General features: G+C 38.6%; 2 protein-coding genes across 2 annotated transcripts; one reads left to right on the forward strand and one right to left on the reverse strand.

The window, feature by feature from the left end:
* Positions 1–2139: 2139 nt before the first annotated feature.
* On the forward strand, positions 2140–3081 carry OR51G2 (olfactory receptor family 51 subfamily G member 2). Its single transcript, XM_020892445.2, has one exon. The coding sequence runs from the start codon at positions 2140–2142 to the stop codon at positions 3079–3081; it is 942 nt and encodes a 313-aa protein (XP_020748104.2).
* A 4079-nt stretch (positions 3082–7160) lies between these two features.
* On the reverse strand, positions 7161–8099 carry OR51A7 (olfactory receptor family 51 subfamily A member 7). The gene has a single exon (XM_020892444.2). The coding sequence runs from the start codon at positions 8097–8099 to the stop codon at positions 7161–7163; it is 939 nt and encodes a 312-aa protein (XP_020748103.2).
* Between the last annotated feature and the right edge of the window lie 5065 nt (positions 8100–13164).

The following is a 13164-nucleotide window of genomic DNA, read 5'->3' on the forward strand; positions in this document are numbered from 1 at the left end:
GATATTTCTCTTTATCATTTTGCATTTAATCTTTACCCATTCCAGGCTGTCTCAGGCTGGATTTGTTAACCTAAATGCTTCTGAATTTCCAGACAGTGCCTTGGAGTTCCAGAGATTTAAGCTTGAATCCCACCTCTGCTGCTGATTGGCTGTAAGACTTGAGGCACATTATCAAATTCTCTAGCCTTCTCTTGCCTTATTTGCCAATTGAGGTGACAATATTAACTTGCAAAGCTTTTCTAAGGTCTAATTGCTATTTCACTTGCCATGTTCTTTGTGCAGTGGCTGGCATATAGCAGATGTCCAAAAAAAAAAAGTGTTCTTTCTTCTTCACCATCCAACCTCATTTTCATGTCAAAATATTTTCTGCCTTAGCTTTTATGAATTTCATTGTTAACCACTATGTAACTTGCCTGTCACTACATAGCTTACTTGACATGTAAGTTTACCACAGCTCCTCTGAATTTACTTTGATAAATAATGTGCTGAGCACTGATCATGGCCAAAGAAGAAACTGAGGAACACTAACAGTCAACCTGACCTTCAAGTGAACAGTGAGTACATGACACTCACTATTCATTTCATTGGTATTTGTAGCAAGAAAGAAAATGTCTGTGTATACAGTTGTGTATATTTCTCCAGGAAGTTTATTTATTAATTCAACTAAAGAGTCAGTGCCTTTTTATGAAGGCCCATTAAGCCTTGATTTCATGCTAGTTGCTGATAGTTGACAGTGTTGTATATAGCCATCATTTAGAGCTTGAAATCTAGAGAAAAATCGGATCTTGATTCAGTCCTATTTTGGCCATTTTATTTTGAGTTTGATCTTAGAAATGTCAAATTTTTCTAATCCTCTGTTTCTTCATCCATAACATGGTACTATTAATAGAACTTTATTCACAAATTTTTTTTTAAGGAGATAAAACATGCATGAAGTTAGTAACAGCTAGCTAAATAAAACTGAACTCTAACTCTTGCATAACAAAAAATTGCTGGGCACTTTCTGTGTGCTAAGGTACCTTCTAAGCACTGTCTTGACAGAAGTCAACAAAGCAAAACCCTCACCCATTTTGAGTTCACTTTGTAGTGGGATTAGCAGTGGGAAGATCAATGACCTGGAAGTCGGAAGGCTAAAATTAACATATGGTTTCCACCCAGTAACTATCCTTTTCTAAGTCTTCATCTTCTCATTGACAGAATAAGCCATAGCATTGTTGCCTTTTGTTCTGTGGATGAACTTGGACTCTGCCTTGTGATTGGGGTCATGGCCATGGTTGATGGTGCACCAGGGTCTCCTCCCACCTAGGTTCACAGTAGTTGAATTCATAGACTTTTAAGGAATGGCAGTTTCTGACTAATTTGAGCATCAGAGCTTTGATTTCTTATTCCAGCAGCCAAGAGTAACTTTACAGACAGCCATTCCTGTACCTTCCAGTTCTTTACAGGAATGGCTGTCTATAAAGTTACTCTTTACAGTGTAAAGAACATTTATGTGTTCTCTGGATCAAGCTAGGCTTCCAAAGTGGGAAGGTCAAAGGAGAAATAAGAAGGTATCTAAGTTTACCAATTATACACAACTGATGATATTAAACAAAAACAGAAAGAAGGAAGGAAAAAAGAGGGAAGGAAGGGAAGAGAAAAGGAAGGAAGGGAGAAGGGAGGAAAGGAAGGAAGAAAAAAGATAATGCAATAGGAAAGGAACTAAGGAGGAAAAGAAGAGAAGCTGGAAGAAAGGTTGAAATATTAGTTATAGCCCCAGCAGGAAAGAGGCATGTGAGAAAGTGTTTATTTAAAGATCTACTCATAAGAGGTAAATGAAGTTGAATATAACCAACTTAGATATCTACTATAATGAATTATATGCACTGTAGTGAAGATGTTTCAGACCTCTTAGCCTGAAGAAGCAAGGAAAAAAATTTTCAAAGAAAAGATTTTCTCTAAAAAAAAAAAAAAAAGAAAAGAAAAATGTTGAGAGGAAACCAGGAACCAGAAGGAAATGACCTCTGGAGGAGTTAAATCTATTTGTTTCTAACCTTTCTCTTTTTACAAAAATATCTCCCTAGGTGCAGTCACTAGCTTTTCCTCAGTTCATTTCAGGAATTTGAACGAACTCTGACTTTCTCCTTCCCTCCACACACAATGCCTTTGAGGTCCCTGAAGAACAGCAGCAGCATGTCCTCCACCTTCCTGCTGAGTGGCATTCCTGGCCTGGAGCACATGCACATCTGGATCTCCATCCCACTGGGCTTCATATACATAGTCTCCATCCTGGGCAACTGCACTATCATCTTTATCATTAAAACAGAGCCCTCGCTCCATGAGCCCATGTACCTCTTTCTGTCCATGCTGGCTCTGACTGACCTGGGTCTGTCTCTTTGCACCCTCCCTACAGTGCTAGGCATCTTTTGGGTTGGGGCGCGAGACATCGACCATGACACCTGTTTTGCCCAGCTCTTTTTCATTCACTGCTTGTCCTTCCTGGAGTCCTCTGTACTTCTGTCTATGGCCTTTGACCGCTTTGTGGCCATTTGTCGCCCCTTGCACTATGCTTCCATTCTCACCAACACAGTCATTGGCAGGATCGGCCTGGCTTCCTTGGGTCGCAGTGTAGCACTCATTATTCCTTTACCTTTTATGCTCAAAAGATTCCCATACTGTGGCTCCCCAGTCCTCTCACATTCCTACTGCCTGCACCAGGAAGTGATGAAGTTGGCCTGCGCAGACATCAGAGCCAACAGCGTCTACGGCATGTTTGTCATCATTTCCACTGTGGGTATAGATTCACTGCTCATCCTCTTCTCCTATGCCCTGATCCTGCGCACTGTGCTGTCCATCACATCCAGGGCCGAGAGGCTCAAAGCTCTGAACACCTGTGTTTCCCACATCTGTGCTGTGCTCCTTTTCTACACTCCTATGATTGGCCTGTCTGTCATCCACCGCTTTGGGAAGCAGGCACCTCATCTGGTCCAGGTGATTCTAGGCTTTGTGTATCTTCTCTTCCCTCCCCTGATGAATCCCATCGTCTACAGTGTGAAGACCAAACAGATTCGTGATCGTGTGACCCAGACCTTTTGTTCCTAGCTGGGTCTAATCTCGGAGGCACTGTTTCTTTAAATGTACTCTTACTCTTCTATTCTTTATAAAATCTAATGTACATGAAGTGGAATAGGCTGTTATTTATTTACTGAACAAATAAGAAGTCACAGCTGTCATGGAACCCTCACTGTGGTCACAAGGAAATACATGGCAATATGACGTGGTGGCTTGTATTTTCCAAGGAAGGCCACAGGATTACGTCTCATCCCCAACTCTCTTCCAGAAATGCCTGAGTCCTCCATCAGGGGATGGAGTATGTTGCTTCTCCCCTTGTAACTGGGCTGGACTCGGCAGCTGAATGGATTGGCTGTTGAGGTAGCGATGCTATAAGACTTCTGAGGCTGGGTCATAAGAGGTGATATGTTACTCATTGGGACTCACTCTCCTTCTCTCACCCTCTTTTTCTGTCTCTCTTTCGATATGTATCTATAGCTCTTACTCAGTGCTTGCTTTTGAAACCTGGCCATCATACTGAGCAGAAACTCATACCACATGGAGAGGTTACATTTAGGTGTTTTAGCCAATAGACCAAGCTGAGGCCTCAGACTTAGTTGGATCATTATTAACTACTAGTGAGTCAATGAATCTTCAAATTATTCCAACGCCCAACCTTCCTGTCTTTCCCATTTGCACCTGGTGAAACAATCAATGTACTCTAAGCCCAGCCCAAATTACAGATTTGTAAGCTAAATGAATATCTGGCTTTTGTTTGTTTGTTTGTATGTATGTATGTTTTTAAGACACTACCTTTTGGGATTCTTTGTTAACCATATGTTAACTGTGTTCCATATGTTAACTGTGTTAAAGTGAAAAATGTTGATATAGAAGCAAAAAGAAAGATATCTTCCTCCAACTAGGGAAGGAAGTGGCATGAAAGGTTTCCTTGAGTTGGCATAGAAGGCAGCCTTCAGGGATGTATTGAAGTTAGACAGTCTAACTAGAAAGTGATGGTCCAGCCTGAGAGAACAGCATATGCTAACCTGACACAGAGGTGAGAGAGAGGACACTATTTTCAGGAAAATATCTGAAGTTGTTCTTATTGTCATTGTTCTTCCCTAGCAAGTCAGAGAGGAGTAGATAGCATGGGGGTGGGTGGTGGTAAGTGGACTGAGGTTGAGGCACTGACCCTACCGTTACAAGCCAATGAACTAAAAGGAGAGGATTCCTTACACCCTCCTATCTGTGCAATGCAACTCCACTACAGTGCTCCAGATTTTTTTTAATGGATCTTTGAATAATACTTGTCAGAACAGTATTTGTAATTTTGACTTGGAGATATTTACAAGGAAAGTAGGCCCGGATAAGATACTACCAAGGCGGTTTTGAACATCTAAAGGGAAGCATGAGGATGTTGTATTCCTGCCTAGTTTTAGTTCAGGGCCTAGAAAGGGAGTGACGGAAGGCCAAAGATGGAATTCTCTACTAGGACCTTTATGTGAAGACTGTCTCACTGGAAGTTAGCCTCATTCAATGCCTATCACATTTGGCATTTAACATTTGATGTGTCATGTCCCATTGCCAACCCATGCTTCATTCAGCCTGGCATAAGAAAACTGAACCTTGGATGATATCACTTGAAAGATCCAAGATTACTTGTAGACAGCAAATAGAATATGTCCTTGAGTGTCATGGGTGGTTTATGGATTGAACCCATTGCTCTTGTGTTTCCTGCATTGTCAGGCAGGTTCTTTATCACTAGGTTCACTTGGGAAGCCCCCACAAAACTTTAAAACAACCACAAAGCCACTGAAGCACAAATAATACTGAAGCAACCACAAATACTGAAGCATACGTTACAACTCCACATCTGGAAACTATATGTATGCCATAATCAGGCAGTTTCAGTCCTTCAGTGGGAGTCATGTTCTCTTATATCTTATAATGAATTAAAGAGTTATTGTGATATACTAATCAGTAGAGTAAACTTGGAGGCAGTTTTGAGAAAGTTCTGCATTCTAACTGTGAACTTAGGAACTTTTTTTATTAAAATGGATCTAATAATGTCTATCCCACAAGGCTATTTGAACTATGTATATATATATATATATACATATATGTGTGTGTATATATATGTATATATATACATATATGTGTGTGTATATATATTTATATGAAAGTTTCAAAACAAGTCTTGGCATGTTTCTTAGCTTCAAATAAATTTTAGTTACTTTCATTCCTAAAACAAAGCCTAATGACACAGAATAAAACACACCATGGAGAATGTGTGATCAGTCAGAGAAGAACCCCTGAAACAACCCTGAGGTGAAGGAGAACCACTTCCTTCCAAAAAAAAAAGGAAAATTTTCCAAGGGGAATGTCCTAGCTGATTCTTAAAGAACAAGCAGAATTTATATAGACAAAATTCTGTGCTGTACTGTGCTATGCTTAGTCATTCAGTCATGTCCAACTCTTCACGACCCCATGACTGTACCCCACCAGGCTCCTCTGTCCATGGGATTTCCCAGGCAAGAATACTGGAGTGGGTTTCCGTTTCCTTCTCCAGTGGATCTTCCTGACCCAGGAATTGAACTGAGGTCTCCTGCATTGCAGGTGGATTCTTTACCAGCTGAGCTACCAGGGAAGCCCAAACTGTGTGAGTGAAGGAATATTCCCTCAGTCCACAAGTATTTGTTGAGTGTGTGTGTGTTTTTTTTTTTTCTAGGCAGAGTCTGCATTCCAGAAACACAGTGGGCAAAAGTTTAAAGAAAGATTTTGTTCTTGGTTCATATTTTTTTTTGATTTTTAATTGGAGGATAATTGCTTTACAGCATTGTGTTGGTTTCTGCCAAACATCATCATGAATCAGCCATAGGCATGCCTATGTCCCCTCCCTCTGGACTGCCCCTCCCCCCTCCCTCCCCATCCCTCCCCTCTAGGTTGTTACAGAGTGAGAGACACAGAGAATAGAAAAATCAATGAGCAACCATTTCAGACAGCACCAAGTGCTCTGAAGGAAACCAAACTGCGGGGGGCGGGGGGGTTCAATAAAATTCTAAATTATGTGAGATAAACAATTGAAAGGAAGAGCATTCCAAAAATGCAAAATAAATGTCAGTGGTCTGAGGTGGGAAAAAACCAAAGACAAAGAAAAAAAATCCCAAAACTGAAAGGTTGTAGGAAAAACAAAAAGACCAGGGCCAGTATGGCTAGAGCTAAGTGAGTAAACATTAACCAGTGGGAAATTAGAAAGCAATAGTTTGATATTGAATACAAGGGACAGGAATGCTAGGCAAAACTGATGTTTTCAGGTCACTGTCAGAAAAGATTCCTTGATTTAGGTGGCTGTGAGAGTTTAAAATGCTCTGAGGGACCTAGGATGAAGTCCTTTGTATCTAATATTATAACTGTTAAACTTTGCAACGTATGTAACCCAGAAATGATGGGAAAAGGGAAGAAATGAACTGCACCTTCCTGTGAGAATTCTGAAGCTCAGACTCCTCTGAAGACATTTAAAAGTACCAAAATCTGGTTCACTCATACTACTTATAAATATTCCATCACTATTTGTCAAATTAAATGCTCTATTCATAATGTATTCTTGACTTTATAATAAATTCCATACTGCACAGCTTTTCACTCTCCCCCAGTCTTCCATTAAATAGTAAATGCTGTGGCATTGAATACACTGTATGTGCTTAGTTGTTCAGCCATGTCCAACTCTTTGTTATGCCATAGACACTACCCTACCAGGCTCCTCTGTCCGTGGGATTTTTCAGGCAAGAATACTGGAGTGGGTTGCCATTTTCTTCTCCAGGGGATCTTCCTGACCCAGGGATTGAACTTGCATCTCCTGTGTCTCCTGCATTGAATTCTTTTGCCTGTTGAGCCGTTGGGTAAAGTCCTGAATATATTGTAGATGCCAATAAATACCGGTCAACAGTTTATTACCTAAATATTCAGTTCTCATCTCTTGTTGTTGTTGGTCAGTCGCTAAATTGGTTCCGACTCTTTGCAACCCCATGGACTGCAGCACGCCAGGCCTCCCTGTCCCTCACTATCTCCCAGAGTTTGCCAAGTTCATGTCCATTGAACTGGTGATGCCATCCAACCATCTCATCCTCATCTTATCTCCTACATATGTTAGATAGCTTACCCAAGACCTTCTCCCAGATTTGTTGAGTCTTTACACAATACACAATGGGGTTCATTAGGGGTGGCAACAACAAGAATATGTCTGCAATAAGGATTATAGCAAGGGGGCTTTTGTGCTTGGCGAAGCGGTGCATGGCAGCCAGTGTAATGATGGGCACATAGAAAACGAGTACAGCACAGAAGTGGGAGACACAGGTGTTAAGGGTCTTAAGTCTCTCTGCCATAGATACAATGCTGAGTACAGTCTTCAGGATCAGTGTATAAGAAATAACAATGAAAGCCAAGTCCACCATAGTACAGAGAGCTACAAAGAAACCGTAGATAACATTGATCTTGTTGTCGGAGCAGGCCAGCTTCATGGTATCCTGATGAAGACAGTATGAGTGAGAGAGGACATTCTTCTGACAATATTTCAATCTCCTTAGCATGAAAGGAAATGGAAACACTAAGAGAAGGCTCCTGGTGGCTAAAATCAGTCCCATTTTAGCAACTCTGTTGCTAGTGAGGAGAGAATTATATCTCAGGGGATTGTGAATGGCAAGAAAGCGATCCAAAGACATAACCAGCAGTACTGAGGACTCCATGACTGTGAATCCATGGATGAAAAATTCTTGAGCAAAGCAGGCATTGAGTGAAATTTCCATGGCATTGAACAAGAAGATTCTCAGCATGGTAGGGAGAGAGGAGAAGGACAGACCCAGGTCAGAGATAGCCAACATGGCAAGGAAATAATACATGGGTTCATGAAGTGAGGACTCTGTCTTTATGATAAAGAGAATGGTACTGTTGCCCATGATGGCAACCAGATAAAGGAGACAAATGGGAATGGAGATCCACTTGTGGGCATGTTCCAATCCTGGAATTCCAATCAGAAGGAAAAGCTGGACCTCAGAGTTATTGAGAACAGCCATGAGAAGTGGAAATATGAACTGTTTAGCCAGATCTGAAATCACAAACAAAAAGCAGTAACACTTTTGAATAAAGCTCAGTGTTGAACAGGAGTGGGGAGGAGCAGAGGGAGATGAGCAGTTTTTCTTACACTACACACAGAAGGATATATTTGACATAATATTAATAAAAGGAACTGCCAGCATTTATCAAAAGCCTTAAATATGTTCATGTCCTCTAACATGGGAATTTTACTTACAGTAATTTATCCTAAGGTGGTGGTTTTCCAACATTTCTAGTCAAATATGAAACTCATGTCAAAGCAGAGCTGCTTTGATTGAGTTACTGACAGATACTCAGAATCTTTTCTACAGCTTTTTCACATGATCTTCAGTAGTTCTCCTACACAGAGATCCCTGTAGATATCTACACTATGGTGAATATCAAATGCTAGAAAGTAAGTTTATAAACTAATTTAATTCTTAAATTTATGATCTTGATATTTATTACTCCATTTTATACATGATCATAAACACCACTCTTGGCTCAAAAAATCATGAACAAGCATCTGCAATATATTAATATTGATGATACAGTGGTTTTCAAATGAAAAGCTAGGAGAAATGAAACATGGATACACCCTTGTGAGTTATGTATCCATATTACCTTCATTTTCCTACACAAAATATGATAGTTTGTAGCTCAAGTACCTATGGGCCACACTTCAAGTTATTATTTTATTATTTCAAGAGAAAATGTTGAAGCCATACATTAGTATCATATTCATCTTGTTTCTCTTGATCAATTATCCTATATCTTTATCTCTATGAATTAGTCAAAGAAACTCAAAATGAAAAATATCCCAATCATTCCATTTACCTTTGTAAGGTAAAAATTTTAAGTCCACCTATGTACTTAAACTAAATTTTGATTTTATTGTTAAAGTCTCTTACATGAATCTGAACAAACTGGGAGACAGGGAATGACAGGAGAGCCTGACTGCAAAGAATTGGACACAACTCATCAACTGAACAATGTCATTAAACAGTTCACAGTTTATGTTTTCAAAGGGAAAATATACAGTCTTGCAGCTTATGAAATTTTTGAGCTTTAAGATATCCCAGTGTTGGATAATTGATAAAAATTACCAGAAAAATACACATATTTAAGCCAACCATCATAAATCCCATTTGTGTTTGGTAAGCATAATGAATACATGCATATGTAAATAAAACTTATTAAAATAATAATTTCAATTGCAAAAATAGTAATGGCAAAATACAAAAATAAAGGGAGAGATGAAGGAAGTCAAGAGTTCATGTAAGGCATTAACCTCATTAGAGAATTTATTTTAAAGTTCAAATTGCAACAGACGAAAAATCATCAGTCTTCAATGAAAAATGTAGGGGACATTGGAAATCATTTTTCTAAATTGAAGGTTGATTGTGAATTGATATTTTATGGTGGCTCAGATGGTAAAGCATCTGCCTAAAATGCAGGAGACCCAGGTTCAACCCCTGGGTTGGGAAGATCCCCTGGAGAAGGAAATGGCAACCCACTCCAGTATTCTTGCCTGGAAAATCCCATGGACAGAGAAACCTGGTAGGCTACAGTCCATAGAGTCACAAAGAGTCGGACACGACTGAGCGACTTCACTTTCACTTTAAAGGATAACCAAGGAAAACATAATACATAGCCAGCAGCCCTTGGTTCATATTATATATCAACATTTTTGAGTATTTTCTATGCAGTTCTGTTTTGTCAGCTTGTAAATGAGCCTCACCTGCTGACTTGGAGCCCCTAAGCAGTTGGACAGGTCTTATTTATCTCCCACCATGGCAGCAAGCCTCCTGCCAAGTCCAAAGAAAGTGCATTTTGGAGATGGTAGTAGATTTTCAAATGCTGTAAAACCCATTCTGTATGTAATCTGCCAAACTGTGCCTATTTAGCAAATTTTATTCTGATCCTTCCCCCAGAGGGCGAAGTCATCATTGCCCAAAAGCACATGACCCTTTCCTTTTTTGCTTTTTTTGGCTAAGGGGTATTGCTTTTGGTCTTCCAGGTAATATTTCTGCTATGCAGTTGTTACTATAGTCTCTTCTACACTTTTATAATGTACTATTTTCATGTATACCTACCCAATCAAACCCCTATCGTATGCTAAATACTATAAAGTATAGATGGGATTTTATTTGTCTTCACATATCTGCCATCAACATAGTTTCTAGAATATGAAAATTTCTTGGGAGGCATGCAAAGAGTGAATGTGACTGGAGCAAACGTAAGACATAGAATCATTCCTTAATGCCATCTCCCTTTCTTTTGTAGTGGTAAACAAGGGATATTTATGCTCAGTCCACTCACATACATTTTCAGTGGTAAATTTGTCCTTACACACTATGCTTTTGGATACAGAGTCTGAATTTCAGGAAAAACAGCTCAACAGAAATATTGGTCATCAATTCAGAAATATTGAACTGGTAATTGATATCTATGGTCATCGGAATAGATGATATCACTTAGGAAAGTGTGCAAAATACAAAATTGAAATCTCAGATTGAACCCTGAAGAATACCAAGATTGTTGATAGCATCTTGCTCAAGAATATCCAGACATCAGGAAGAAAAACTAAGAGAGTGGGATATAATATATCCCCAAGGAATATTTCAAGGAGGATGGTCATCAGTTCAAACATTGCCTAGATTTCTTAGAATTTCCATTCTTTACGGTAAGAAATAAACCCTCAAGTCTGATACAAAAACATCTGGGTATATGTCTCATCTTTGCAGATTACCAGCTGTGTGAACTTGGGTAAGCTTCTGGTATTTACTCTTCCATTAAATATTGTAAACAATAATATCTATCTAACTAGTTAGCTTAGAAAGTCTGATACAGTTTTTGCATACTGAATATGTAAGTAAGTATCAGCTACTTTTAAATATTTCAACAAAAACTTCCTAACCATTTCTTTTTCACATCAAATCCTAGACTGGCCAAAGAAGGTTTTTTATTTTTTCAGTTGACATTAAAGCTTGTTATTACTTTTCATATTATCCAATAAATGGGATCCTGCTAATATCAGATTTAATAAAATTATGTTTAACCTTCGGACCACACAACCCCATCCATACTCCCTTTACACACACACACACACACACACACACACAGAGTCTCTCTCTCTCTCAAGCTGCTTCTTCCTCCCCATAGTCATTTCTTCAGATATGAAGTGTTTCACAAAGCCTTAGCTTTAGGTTTTCAAAGGGAGTTTTAACTACTTGCACATACCAATACTGGATGCTCAATATATCCCTGAATGACAAGAGCAAGAAGTTTCAACTTTAATATTCAATTTATCTAGATGCACCTACTTCTATGTCCCTCTGGGATGCAGCCCCTTGGGTGGAATAAAAAAGTGGCCAGCTCTCTGTAATCTCCCAGGAAACTTAAATAGAAAGGGTTTGACGTAGTACATTAACTCTTTGGTACCCAGGAACCCCAATAAGAGCTAGAGACCAATTGTGAGGCAAAACACAATTAGAAAACTACTCAAGTTAGAAGTATGCTGGAAATCATATTGATGAAGGATGCTTGATATTTGTCAGTCACAGAGACTCAGCAATATAGGCAAAAGAATAGGCTATTTGTTTTCAGAATATTTGAGTTCTGATTTGAGATCATACCACCTACCTTTCACTTCAGTTTAATCATTCACAAAATGGAAATAATAATACACAAAATATCAAATGTTTAAGAAGGCACTTTATAAACTATAAGATAGTTTGACCCATTTTTGGCAAATGTGATTAGACGAGCCTTGAAATAGACATGTTCTACCACTTCCTGTTAGATTTCTAACCAATTATTCCAAAATTATATGCACTCCAGGCTATGTAAAATAGTACAAGATGGAAACTGAGATTAAACAGAAAAACATGACATATATTAAAAGGGGTGAATATGTGAGTAAACATAAAATATTTTTATCTTTTCTCATTTGCTAGGAAAGATAATTTACTTTTTAAGGTAAAAAATTTACACTACGTTGAGAGATTTGTAACAAAGGTAGAAATATGTACTCAGCAATAATTACATACAGGTCAAAATGAGATAAATGAATGCACACTGTTAAAAGTTTCTTACATTACCTATGGGGTAGTATAATATTTTTTTTTCAAATTTATGTTTTAATTGGTGAAAAATTGCTTTTCAATGTTCTGTTGGTTTCTGCTGTGCAACAATGCAAATCAGCCATAATTATACATATACTACCTCTCTACTGAGCCTCCCTCCCTTCCCCCTGTCCCACCATTTTAGGTCATCACAGAGCTCCAAGCTGGACGCCACCTTGTGTTATATAGCAATTTCTCACTGGGTATCTGTTTTACATACAGTAGTGTATATATGTCATTGCTACTTCCTCCATTTGCCCCACCCTCTTCTTCCCATACTGCATCCACAAGCCCATTTTCTACATCTGTGTCTCCATTTCTTCCCTGTAAATAGGTTCATCAATACCATTTTTCTAGATTCCATATATATGCATTAATATATGATATTTGTTTTTCTCTTTCTGACTTACTTCACTCTGTATAACAGACTCTAGGTTCATCCACCTCACTAGAACTGACTCAAATTTGTTCTTTCTATAGGTGAGCAGTATTCCGTTGTATATATGTACCACACCTTCTTTACAATTCATCCATAGATGCACATCTAAGTTGCTTCCACATCATGGCTATTGTAAATAATGCTGCAATAAACGTTGGGGTACATTGTGTCTTTTAGAATTGTGGCTTTCTCAGGGTATATGCCCAGTGGTAGGCTTTCTGGGTGGGGTAGAATATATTAATTTATGGGTGAACTCTAATAAGTTGCATACCATAATCCAAGGAGCAACTACAAAAAACAGAAACAAAAAAGTATAGCCAAACAGTCAACTGAATAAATAAAATGGAATACCAAAACTTACTTGAACTGATTTAATTTAAAGATTCAAAAGAAGTAAGTGAGTAAAGTTGTGACAAAGAGGAGAAAACAGATGAAGTAATGAGGAAACAAAATAATGACAAATGTAAAATCAAAATATTA

The sequence above is a fragment of the Odocoileus virginianus genome, unplaced genomic scaffold, assembly GCF_023699985.2.
Source record: "Odocoileus virginianus isolate 20LAN1187 ecotype Illinois unplaced genomic scaffold, Ovbor_1.2 Unplaced_Contig_30, whole genome shotgun sequence".
Lineage (NCBI taxonomy): Eukaryota > Metazoa > Chordata > Mammalia > Artiodactyla > Cervidae > Odocoileus > Odocoileus virginianus.

Coding starts and splice junctions, on each gene's coding strand:
- OR51G2 (XM_020892445.2), top strand. CDS start 2,140: ATGCCTTTGAGGTCCCTGAAGAACAGCAGCAGCATGTCCTCCACCTTC.
- OR51A7 (XM_020892444.2), bottom strand. CDS start 8,099: ATGGCTGTTCTCAATAACTCTGAGGTCCAGCTTTTCCTTCTGATTGGA.